General features: G+C 32.7%; 1 protein-coding gene across 1 annotated transcript; it reads left to right on the top strand.

Annotated features, from left to right (window-relative positions):
* Nucleotides 1-4980: 4980 nt before the first annotated feature.
* LOC136228777 (conserved oligomeric Golgi complex subunit 2) lies at nt 4981-9792 on the top strand. Its single transcript, XM_066017257.1, has 12 exons — nt 4981-5527; nt 6148-6354; nt 6507-6843; nt 7280-7441; nt 7583-7682; nt 7755-7970; nt 8068-8176; nt 8314-8514; nt 8665-8769; nt 9085-9210; nt 9313-9447; nt 9529-9792. Exons 1-12 carry the CDS (start codon nt 5069-5071, stop codon nt 9640-9642), a joined length of 2271 nt encoding a protein of 756 aa, XP_065873329.1. The 5' UTR covers nt 4981-5068; the 3' UTR covers nt 9643-9792.
* Nucleotides 9793-12192: the final 2400 nt, after the last annotated feature.

Below are 12192 nucleotides of genomic sequence, written 5' to 3'. Positions count from 1 at the left end.
CAATTAGCATACATGTAAAAACTATTAGTCTAAATAATGTAATGTTCTATCAAATTAAAATATAACAATATTATATTAAGATAACCTTTTAAAAAGTTTTCGATAGAACATCATCAAACAACAATGTAGTAATCATCCAAATCATAAAGAATTTTTGAAAATCCAGAATTTCTGGAATTTCAGAATTTTCGGATTCTGGAATTCTCCAGATTATGGAATTTCAGAATTTTTAAAATTTTAGAATTTTTGAAATTCTAGCATTTCTGAATTTTGGAATTCCATAATTTTTAAAATTCTAGAATTTTCGGATTCTGGAATTCTTCAGATTCTGGAATTCTAGAATTTTCAAAATTCTAAAATTTCTGGAATTTCAGAATATTTGGAATTTCTAAATTTCTAAAATTCTAGAATTTGCAGATTCTGGAATTTTAGAATTTCTGAAAAAAATTCTAGAATTTCCAAATTCTGGAATTCCAGAATTTTCATATTCTGGAATTCCAGAATTTTCATATTCCGAAATTTCAGAATTTTTGAAATTCTAGAATTTCTGGATTTTAGAATTCTTCAGATTATGGGATTCTAGAATTTCAGAATTTTTGAATTTCTAGAATTTCCAGAATGTCACAATTTTTGAATTTCGAGCTCCAAATTTCCAGAATTTAATAATTTTTGAAATTCCAGAACTCTGAAATTCCAGAAAATTCTAGAATTTCAGAAATTTAAATTCTAGAAAATTATGGAATTTTAGAATTTCTGATCTATGAACACATAAAACCATGTGTGTTTTTTAAATTAACCCTTAATTTTATAAGTTTTCTTTTGAGAATATATAATTTAATATTTCGTGGAATTAGAGAATATATTTATTTTTGTTTTAGACGTTTTGTATGAGAAATAAAAATATATATTTATTAATTATTAAATAAATGAATGTTTTGACGAAATTATTTATTGGATTGTCATCACAGCCTCACATCCTCACATTTTATAAATAAATATATTATTTCAAAGGAAACTATATATAATGAGTTGAAAAATCTACTAATATTAAAGAATAAGTATGAAAAGAATAATATGGAGAGAATAATTCTGATTTAGTGGATGAATAATTCAAATTCCATTCAATATTTCTTAATCAAACCCAACCTAAGCCAACCCAACAAATAAATTAGATAATATAGAATATGTTGGATTGGGTTGGGTTGGATTAGTGGGTTGGGTATATTTTGTACATCCCTAGTTTCACTCACTTTCTTCAAAATGCTCTTCTTTTTTATTGCCAAAACTGATGCCCCTCTAGCCCGTCAATTTATTTCCCTTTTAGTAGTGGGAAATGAACCAAAACTACCAGAAAACTGATTAAAACTGCTCAAAAACCGTTAAAGGTCACCGATCAGCGACCAGGGTACCCGATCGGGGACTTGGTACCCAATCGAAGACCTGCGTGGAGACAAGTATTGTGAAATCTCAGAAAAGATAAATCTGAAAAGATTTTGATAAAAATAAAGTAAAACAAGCTAAACAAGTCAGAGACGGGGTCCAGGTCTTAGCTCGTATCTCGCACAATGCGTCATGTGAAGTCCACCTACATAAACTGTCAGCTAGAATATAACATAGACTCATCACTAGGACCGGAAAAAGTCCATGCTCACAATGATGCCTCCCTAATTAATAGACGACGCCTCTCTAATTAATAGACGACTTGATTTTTTTCTCAAATTAGTTGTCTCTTTTCCAATTGTAATATGTAAAGTACTTACTCCGTGCAAATACACATGCATTACATCAAATGGCCATATTGTTTAGGTTCGATCTCATTCCATATTAACTATTCACCATGAAAAAGAAGGTCCCCTTATCCAGGTTCAGTCTCAAAGAACTGTGGAAGAAGTACAAAAAATAAGCACATTTATCTAGGTTGATGTACTGCAAGAAAACTAAAATAACCTTCTTGACAATGACTACCGAACGTTTGTCTTTTTTAAAATTTTACTCCTGTATGTTAGGAAGGAATACTTGATTGTGTTGTGATGATATGTTCTACATTACAGTCCGAAAAATGGGATGTTAGGAAAAAAATGTTAGGCTCTCATTAACAGTGGCGTAGTTATATAGAAAGTGATATGGTTTGCAATGCAAGGAAACAAATCTACGTATTTCATTGTCTTTGGTGGTTCGTCTCCAGGCTACGGTGAGTTTTTGCCTCTTTTTTCCCTATATTAATATTTTCATTGAAATAGAGTTACACTTTTCTAATATTGTTGTGTTGTTTTGTTGGTTTAAAAAATAGACTATTTAAATTGTTAGATTAATGAATCATCAATAAAAAATATAAATTTTTTTCTCTATTGTTCTTCTTTGCTATTTGTTAGGTATTTCTTTCTAATTTTTATTTTCTCTACAACTACAACGCATTAGTCACTACAATTTGGCTTTCTTATTCATTAAATATTTTGTGAGCTCATACGATTTCCGTTAATTATGCTAGATTAGGAATTACAAAGCAAAACAATGTATTTGTTAGAAAGAAACAACAAATTGCTTACCTATTTTTGTTAATTCCATCTTTTTAGTAAATACATATATATATTCTGAGTTTGTCATTGATATTTTTTTGCTTAATTTTCTTGGATGATATATATAAATAACACCGTATTAAGTGGTGTATAGTGATTTTTCGTGCTTAGTATTATTTTGTTATAACATGGATTCTTAGTGCATTTGGGTAAATGTACAAGTTTTATAAAGGAATAACTCATTCTATTAAGTTTGGTAGATGTAATGACTATAACGGGAAGATATGTTCGGTGAAAGCTAACTAAATGTATTATAACTGATTTGATGTTTACTACTTCAACATATTTAACCCTTAACTTTTGGTGTTTTGTATGGTTACTTTGTTTTTGATAAAGTAAAACTTATTTTGTTTCATTTCACCATTAGATGATAGTGGACTTTAACAAAGTAAGTTCATCCAATGGTGGTAAAAATAAAGTAAGGCTTACTTTATCAAAAACAAAGTAAGCATAACCTAACATAATTTTTGTTTTTCTTTATGTTAGTATTTAATCTTACAGCTAGTAAAATGCATAAATAGATAAAAAAAAATGTTATACATAATATAAGGTACATAATAATTTATATGACATATTGTCATTATTAATAAATAAAGAAATATGATAGGTTTTTTAGAAGGAAAAAAAATATGATAATTAGCATTAAGATTAAATAGACAATTGTAAGAAAAAAAATATATAATTATTGGTTGGATTATAATCATCGGTAGACAAATTTTCTAAGGCCCTGTTCTTTATCACTTAATTTCAGTAACAATCAGTTCAGTTCAGTTCAGTTCAATTCAGTTCAGTTCAATTCAATTCAATTCAGTTCAGTTCAGTTCAGCATTCAGTTTCAGCATCCAGTTTCAGCATTCAGTTTCAGTATTCAGTAATTTATCATTATTTATTATATTATAATTATTTATATATAATTTATTATTATTATTATTATTATTATTATTTATCTATAATTTATCATTATTTATTATTATTATTATTTATAGTTTATCATTATCTATAAATTAGATAAAAGTCAAGAAATGATAGTTTATTAAAGTATATATGGTTTAATAAAAAAAATAAAACTAAAGTATGCATCCATATTTAAAAATTAGGAATTGCATCCATTTATGAATTATTTCTCAAATTTATCCAATTTATCAATGTTAGGGATAAAATTCCACCATTTTAGACGTTAGAGGTAAAATTACTTCTGACCCAAAACGTTATTTTTGCACTTTAACCCTTAATTAAAATAAGAAGTTAAGAGTTTGTATTCATATGAAGATTTGTATTTAATTTCATAGGCTTTAAATTATATATAAATTTGTGTTTGTATGTAATTTGTATTTTTAATTTAAATTAGACTTATTTTTATTTAATTTCATAGGCGTTTATCGAGCCAAGATTTTATCATCCCGGGCTTTTAATATCATCATTATTGTTAAGTTCGGTTAAGTTCGGTAGCATTCAGTTAAGTTCAGTAGCATTCAGTTAAGTTCAGTATTCAGTAGTATTCAGTTAAATTCAGTTCAGTATTCAGCAGTATTCAGTTCAGTTCAGTTCAATTCAATTCAGTTCAGTTTAGTTTAGTTCAGTTCAATTCAGTTCAGTTTTTTTCAGCGATAAAGAACAAGTGTATGTTTTCCGCATAGTTCGTAATTGGTATTTGTAACTTGCATTATTGATCGCTTTGGTAAAAGAAAATTCATTTTGTTCGATAGTTTGTAAACTGCTCAAACATTTCTATCCGCAATTTACTATTACGAGACGTAGCTATGGTAACTTCTAATTTAACATTAAGGAATGCAAAAGTATCCCTAACATTTACGGCTAGAAGCAATTTTATTCTTAACGTTTAAATGGTGATGTTGGCAGTCAAAAGCAAGTTTACCTTAATGTTGTCAACTTGGGTTAATTTTAGAAATAATTTATCAAACTGTTTCATCGATCATGAATCTTGTCATCTACACTTCATATTTATTTTATCATTCATTAATGACAAATCATAAACATATGATTAAACGTGAAAAAAAAATTAAAAAAGATACTGTCTATTTTGGATAAAAAGAATTCAAAATATTTCACCGAATTAATAAATATTAACCTCCAATTCTATTATTAAATCACAGAAAATATGAAATTTTGATATGCAATTGGTGCAAAACGAAATATTTGTGTTTTACAATAATATTGTAATTGACAACGTTAGAGATAAAATTGCTCTTGACTATTAATATTAGGAATAAAATTACACCATTTCAGATATTAGGGATAAAATTACTCATCTCTACAAAAGTTAGTGTATTTTTGCACCTTGTACCTAACATTAAAATAAAATAAAAAAAAAAAATCCTTTGCAATTTTCAAATTAAGCGACTCCAGGCCCAAACGACAGGTCGTTTGGAAAGAACAAAAAATTCCAACTTGTTCCGATACATATTTTTACTCGCATCGGCGGGATCTGTACTTCAGCAGAGCAAAACTAACAATCTAATCCAACACTCCAGATGGTGGATTCCGTTCCAACTCCACCGCCGAGATCCGCCACGGATTTCTTCTCCGACCCTCTCGACTCCCACCCTCTTTGGTTCAAACCTAACCTCTTCCTTTCCCCAACTTTCGACTCTGAATCCTACATCTCTGAGCTCCGTACCTTTGTCCCCTTCGACACGCTTCGCTCAGAGCTCCAGGCTCACCTTTCCTCCCTCAACCACGAGCTTATTGACCTTATCAATCGTGACTATGCTGATTTCGTCAATCTCAGTACCAAGCTTGTCGATGTCGACGCTGCCGTGGTGCGCATGCGAGCCCCGTTACTGGAGCTCCGGGAGAAGATTGAGGGATTTCGAGGAAGCGTGGATTCGTCGCTTGTAGCTTTGAGGAATGGATTGCAGCAGAGATCGGAAGCGGCTGCTGCTAGAGAGGTTCTAGAGCTGTTACTGGATACATTTCATGTTGTCTCGAAGGTATGCATTATGGATCAAAACCGAATTTGAATTCCTCCTTTGAAATGAGCAATTCTTATGAAATGTGAATTTTGTATTCCACGAACCTACTATACATCTATAGCTTTCTCATTGGACACTGAATTTTTGGAAGTTGAATTGGTGGGATTTGTTTTGATGTTTTAACTATTATCAGTATTTAGGGGATTTATCCGCAAGATTGGAATGGAAATGGATATCTGTTCTGTGAAGTGGTTGGGAAGTTAATTCAGATCTTGGGTAGGGGTGTAGAAGAGTTGAGCTTAGTGTAATATTTTTAGCATAGTTATCTCAGTCTTTATGCAACCTTCAAATGTCTGATTCAGTGCCGGTTTGTGCTTTCTGTGACTGATGGGAAGTGCAATATTTTTTTCATGAATCTAGTAGTTAAAAATCCAATCTTTCTTTTAATTCTCATTCTTTGATGGCAAGCCTTTGCAATTAAGAACATTAGGTAGACAACAGAACAACTTATTTAGTTCCATTGTACTGATAATTTTTTATTCAATTTAATCCGTGAAGCTAAACTATTTATTCCCTATGATTGTTTGTTATCAGATGTCATTGCTTGTGCTGTAGTAATCTTGGACATGTGAATGCAGGTTGAAAAACTTATAAAAGAATTACCAAGTGTTCCTGCTGACTGGTCAAATGGAGATTTAAGTTCAAATATGAAGAATGCTATGAGCAATGACACTTCCTTACAATCCATTGAGAATGGATCAAATATCAGGGAGACTCAAAGCATGCTTTTAGAGAGAATTGCCAGTGAGATGAATCGGTTGAAGTTCTACATTGCTCACACACAGGTCTCTTTTGCTCTCACTCAATGTTTAGGAGTCACCTTCATACAATTTATGAGAAAATACTTTTGGGTTTATTCATTTGTAATCATACTACAAATCCTACTCTGGAAATTTTACATTTGTGCTCATGTCTTTTCTCTATTATGCCAGTACAGAACCTTCCCTTCATTGAGAATATGGAGAAGAGGATTCAAAGTGCAAGCCTTTTGTTAGATGCAAGTTTGGGACATTGTTTTGTAGATGGGCTGGAACATCGAGATGAAAATGCAATTTACAATTGCTTACGAGCATATGCCGCCATCGATAATACCAAAAGTGCAGAAGAGATTTTTCGCACAACCATTGTAGCTCCACTAATACAAAAAATTATATCACAAGGATCGTCAGGAATGGTTTCTGCAGCATCTGGGGATGGACTAGCAGATGATTATCGCCAATTTAAACAATGCATTGTGAAAGACTGTAAATTCCTTCTGGAAATTTCATCGACAGGTATTAACTATGGTTAATAATTCATTCTCAATTTGTCTTTAGATTAGTGTGGGAGTTATTGGCATTATTTTATCTCGATATTATTTCTTTTTCATGGGATGTCTGATTGAATTTGAAATACTTAAGCATTGTTCTCAAACTTAAACAATAACATCAATGGCTATTCTGGAAAATGGTTTCTGATACAATTATTTTTATATCAAGCATGGTAGCTTTTACATTGATTTCAAGATTTCATTTGGTAGGAAGAACCAAAGAATGATTTTTAATGTTGCTTATCTCTTTCTAGTTCTTTATCAGAATAATAATGATAAATTTCCTTTTGGATGTCTCTCTTTGGAAATACTTGTCTTCTCCCATATTAACCTTGTCCAACCTTGTTCAAGCTCTTAATTTTATCTTGGTTTTCTTTTCTGTTTTCTTGTTCATGGTTCAGAGAATTCAGGTTTGCATGTATTTGATTTCCTGGCCAACTCAATCTTGAAAGAGGTTCTTTCAGCAATCCAAAAGGGAAAGCCAGGTGCTTTTTCGCCTGGAAGACCGACTGAATTTTTGATGAATTACAACTCAAGCCTAGATTTCTTGGCTCATCTTGAAGGTAGCACAGGCCATCCAATATTATGTTACACAAGTTTAACAAATTCTCTTGGCTGATTCTGTACTTACCAATGCATGTGTGAAATTATCATTATATCAGAGCACTGTGCATTATATTTATAACATCCAATTGTCATGCAAGGCTATTGTTCATCCAGATCTGCTGTGGCTAAATTTCGAGCAGAACCTGTGTATGTTGAGTTCATGAAGCAGTGGAATGTTGGAGTTTATTTCTCTTTAAGGCATGTAGCCAATCCTTTGTTCTTTTTTTTTTTCTTAACAAAACTTCCCTCTTATATGTCCAGTTAATGCAGATTTCAGGAAATAGCAGGGGCTCTGGATTCTGCACTTGCTGCAAGCAGTCTTGTTCCTGTTCAGAATTCAGAATCTGCTCAAGGGAATTTAGGAGGGCTAACATTAAAACAAAGTGCCACTCTTTTAGAGAGCTTGAGATCTTGTTGGAGAGAAGATGTTCTCATCCTTTCATGCTCTGACAAGTTTCTTCGCTTGTCTTTACAGCTTCTTGCTAGGTCTGTTCTAATAATAGAGAATGGTAGTTTCTATTTTGCATCAGTTGTTTCAGTTTATATATCATAGGTTAATTGTTCGTTAATGAATGTCTAACAGATATTCAAACTGGTTATCATCTGGACTGGCTGCTCGGAAGTCCAACAGTTCACGCTCCAATTCGGGATTTGAATGGGCTGTTTCAGCTGCGCCTGATGATTTTATTTATGTATGTTCAATTTCGTGATTGCACCATATAATCTGCTTGTGCTGTAGACTAGATCTTACCAATGCCATATGCACCGAGTCTTTGTGCTTAGCCCGCAATTTCATATAGGATTTTCATATAGGATCTTTGATTTGCAGGTAATTCATGACTTAACTTGTCTGGCAACAGAGGTATGTGGAGATTACCTGGATCATGTCCTTCAGCTTTTGTCTTCCTGTTCAGGTGACATTCTTGGTCTAGTAAAACAAAGCATTTTGCAAGGTGGGAAATCGTTAAATGATTTAGCACCTCTTGCTATCAACGCAATCGTAGAAGCACTAGTTGAAAAGGCTGTTGAGGTAAGCCTACTATTGAAATTAATTAAATGATTCCATGTATGTTTCTATGAGAGATTGCTTGAATTAGTCAATATATTTTATTATTTAGTTTAATTGTTTATTTTCTGGATAAAAATTGATTTACATGAGTGCTTTATTTTCAAACTATAGGACTTGAGACAAGTGAAGGGAATAACTGCAACCTATAGGATGACTAATAAGCCTCTTCCTGTCAGACATTCACCGTATGTTACAGGGGTATTACGACCTTTAAAGGTATGCTACTTTTCAGCTTGTAAATTAACTCCGTTACATGTGAATGGTCTAGTCATTTCCATTTACCACATAGAGGTCGAGGCTAGATTTCTTCTATCAATTTTTGTTATTATTTTAAAGGTTGTTACTAGATGCTACTTCCCCCACGCTATCATATACTGCTTTAAAGGATACTTCTCTTGATCTCTTCCATCCCGTTTATTCTAACTATAATTGCTGCTTCACCTGTAAAAGTTCAGGCGTGACCATTTCACAGATAAACTGAAATCTTTCGCTACTTAAAACTTCCTGATATGGAGTAACTCATTGGTGCAGGCTTTTCTAGAAGGGGAGCGAGCTACGGCATATTTAACAAAAGAAACTAGCAACGCGTTACTGCTTGGTGCTGCGACTGAGATTACTGGTCGTTATTATGAATTAGCTGCTGAACTTGTCAGCGTGGTTAGTGTCTAATACTGCAATCATTCAACTTTGATTTGATTTGACACTTGATTTGGAAATTCTTTATTCATAATATAATATATATTTGTTTGTCACTCCCAGGCTAGAAAAACAGAATCTTCACTTCAGAGAATACGGCAGGGTGCACAAAGACGAGCTGGTGCAAGCTCAGATGTATCAGACCACAGTTTTTCGGACACCGACAAGATATGCATGCAATTGTTCCTCGATATCCAGGTAAGCTGCACTCCTCTGTCTTTCTGTATCTTTGGCTTGCACTCTCCTCCTTACAAGTGGAAATTTTACCTAATCTACCAGGAGTATGGGCGGAATCTCTCACCGCTAGGCGTGGATGCAGCTAATATTCCCGCTTATCGTTCGTTATGGCAGTGTGTTGCTCCTCCAGATAGGCAAAGTATAATTAAGTTGTGAGTGAACATTACCTGTTTTGAGTCTAGTATATGAAATTGGATAGGATATTAAACTATTCTTTTATATTGTTTTCTATACGAATTTTGTACTATTATCTTTGGATGCCCTTATAATAATATAATATAAAAAAAAATAGGCAATCACCTCTTATATAGTTGTTGAAATATATTTTATTCACAAACACCTCTATAATCTTCATGTTGTTGTGTAAATCTCATGATTTAGTTCGAGTTTTGATCATTTTTAATAAGCACTTGAAATTAATAGCTATTAGTTTTAATTTATCAGATAACACTATTTAAAAATTTGAAGGAGTGCCTCAAAAAAAATTTGAAGGAGTAAAAGAATCATTTTAATATCATAATTCAAAATATTCAATTTAAAATCTTAAGTAAATATGTATAATAATATATTTTTTTTTATGAATAAACAAGTTAAATTTACTCTTTAAATGAATGTATTATGATTTAGGTGCTGTTTGATAAAACTGAAAATTAAGTGCTGAAAAAATAAGTACTGGATTTTAAGTGCTGAATATTATAAGTGCCGAAAATATTGAATGATTTAATTTTTATAAAAATATTAGTTGATAATGTTTAACTTAAAATGTTAAGTTAAATATTTTGACTTATCAAAATAAGTGGTTTTTAACTTAATTAACTAATTTAAGTGGTGGAGAAACAACTATTATCAAACACACTTAAATTAAATAAGTGCTTAATATTTTAATTTAAGCAATTAAGTGGTTTATCAAACAAGGCCTACTCTCTAAACCACTTTTTCTCATTTTGGAAACAAGCAATCTGGGAATGGGAATAAAAGTTTCCCGATTCATTTTCGGGGAATTCCTGTTAGACCAGATAACAGGGATAGGGATGGGGAATGTATTTTTATAGTAAAAGTGTACTTAAAATCTTACTCTATTTTTAGAGTAAGACTTTTGATATTCTATATATAAAGTATCAAATGTCTTACTCTATTTTTAGAGTAAGGTTTAATGATTGTTTAAGAATAAAAATATCATTTAATATAATAAATGGTATGTAAAACTAATATAATAATAATAAAATAGTATTTGTTAATAGAAATATTCTTTTTAAAGTTATAAATGGAGTAGATGATTGGAGAAGTGTTATTGTAGTAACTCTATAATTGAAGATGACTTAATCCTAAGGGAAAGAAAAATACAAAAACTGTTAGAAGGAATAATGGAACGATGTAGGTGGTAGAAGATGAGAGGTGAATTCTTGTACAAGGATTGCTAAATGATGAGGTGGGAGCAATTAAGGACAGGGGGGCATATGGTAGTATTAAACTGGACAGCTTCTAGAAGGGCAAAGTTACCGTTGTGGATGAAATTGGAAAAAATAAAAGGAATTAGGGATTTGACCGTTGGGAATCCATTACCCTCCCTCAAACTTGACTTGGAAGATAATGAACAAGCCAAGTTTGTTGAGTAGGAATCGAAGATGTGGAGAGTGTTGTGCCTTTGTGAAAAGGTCAGCTAATTGCAAGGTTGAGATCGACATTAGTCTGATTAAACCACTTTGGACTCATTCGCAACTCACATGATAATTGATGTCAATGTGTTTGGTTCGCCCATGGAAGATCGGGTTCTGTGCGATATGCATGACTAAGGTATTATCGCAGAAGAGCAGGAGAGACATGTTGTCAAGAACATTGAAGTCGTGAAGTAGATTTGTGCGCCAATGAAGCTCACATGAAGTTGATGCCATGGCTCTGTATTCTGCTTCAGAGGAAGAGCGAGAAACAGTATTCTGCTTCTTGGAGCGCCAGGAAACTATCATTGTGCCCCAAGAACACTATATATCCAGTTAGAGATCGACGTATATATGGGCATGTAGCCCAGTCTGAGTTGGAGAAAGCTTGGAGTTGCAGAGAATTGGTTGCAGGGAAGAACAATCCAAGTCCACTTGTTCCCTTAAGGTAGCGAAGGACCCAATGTGCTCTTTTCTTATCATCTGAGGTAGGTTGGTTTAGGTGTTGGGATAATTGTTTGACTATGTACTACAGGTCAGGTCTGGTATGGGTGAGGTATAGGAGTTTGTCAATCAATTGGCGATAAGACAGTAATATCAATTAGAAGCTATGCATTGGGGGTTAGTTTGTGATTTGGTAAAACTAGAGAAGAAGCTAGTTTACAACTGATGAATTTGGAAGTTTATAAGAGCTCAATGTGCAGGCCTCTATTATTTCTGGCAAATTCAAACCCCAGGAAATAATGGAGATGGCCTAGGTCTTTTATGTTGAAGAGTTGATCAAGTCTGTGTTTGGCCTTGGTGATTTGACATTCATCATTTCCTGCAACAATAACATCGTCAACATAAATGAGCAGCACAGTGATCGAGTTAGAAGTCTTTCTGATGAAAAGTGAAGGATCTGCAAATGATTGGAGGTAACCCATAGACTTGGTTGCTTGTGTGAGTTCAGCATTCCATTGTCTTTCTGCTTGTCTCAGCCCGTAAAAGGACTTTCATAATCTGCAGACTTGGTTTGGTTTGGTGCGGTGCTTTGTAATCTTGGATGTAA

The sequence above is a fragment of the Euphorbia lathyris genome, chromosome 1 (genome assembly GCF_963576675.1).
Source record: "Euphorbia lathyris chromosome 1, ddEupLath1.1, whole genome shotgun sequence".
Lineage (NCBI taxonomy): Eukaryota > Viridiplantae > Streptophyta > Magnoliopsida > Malpighiales > Euphorbiaceae > Euphorbia > Euphorbia lathyris.
Note: the sequence above shows the minus strand (reverse complement) of the source record. Positions and strands in the feature narration are given on the sequence as shown.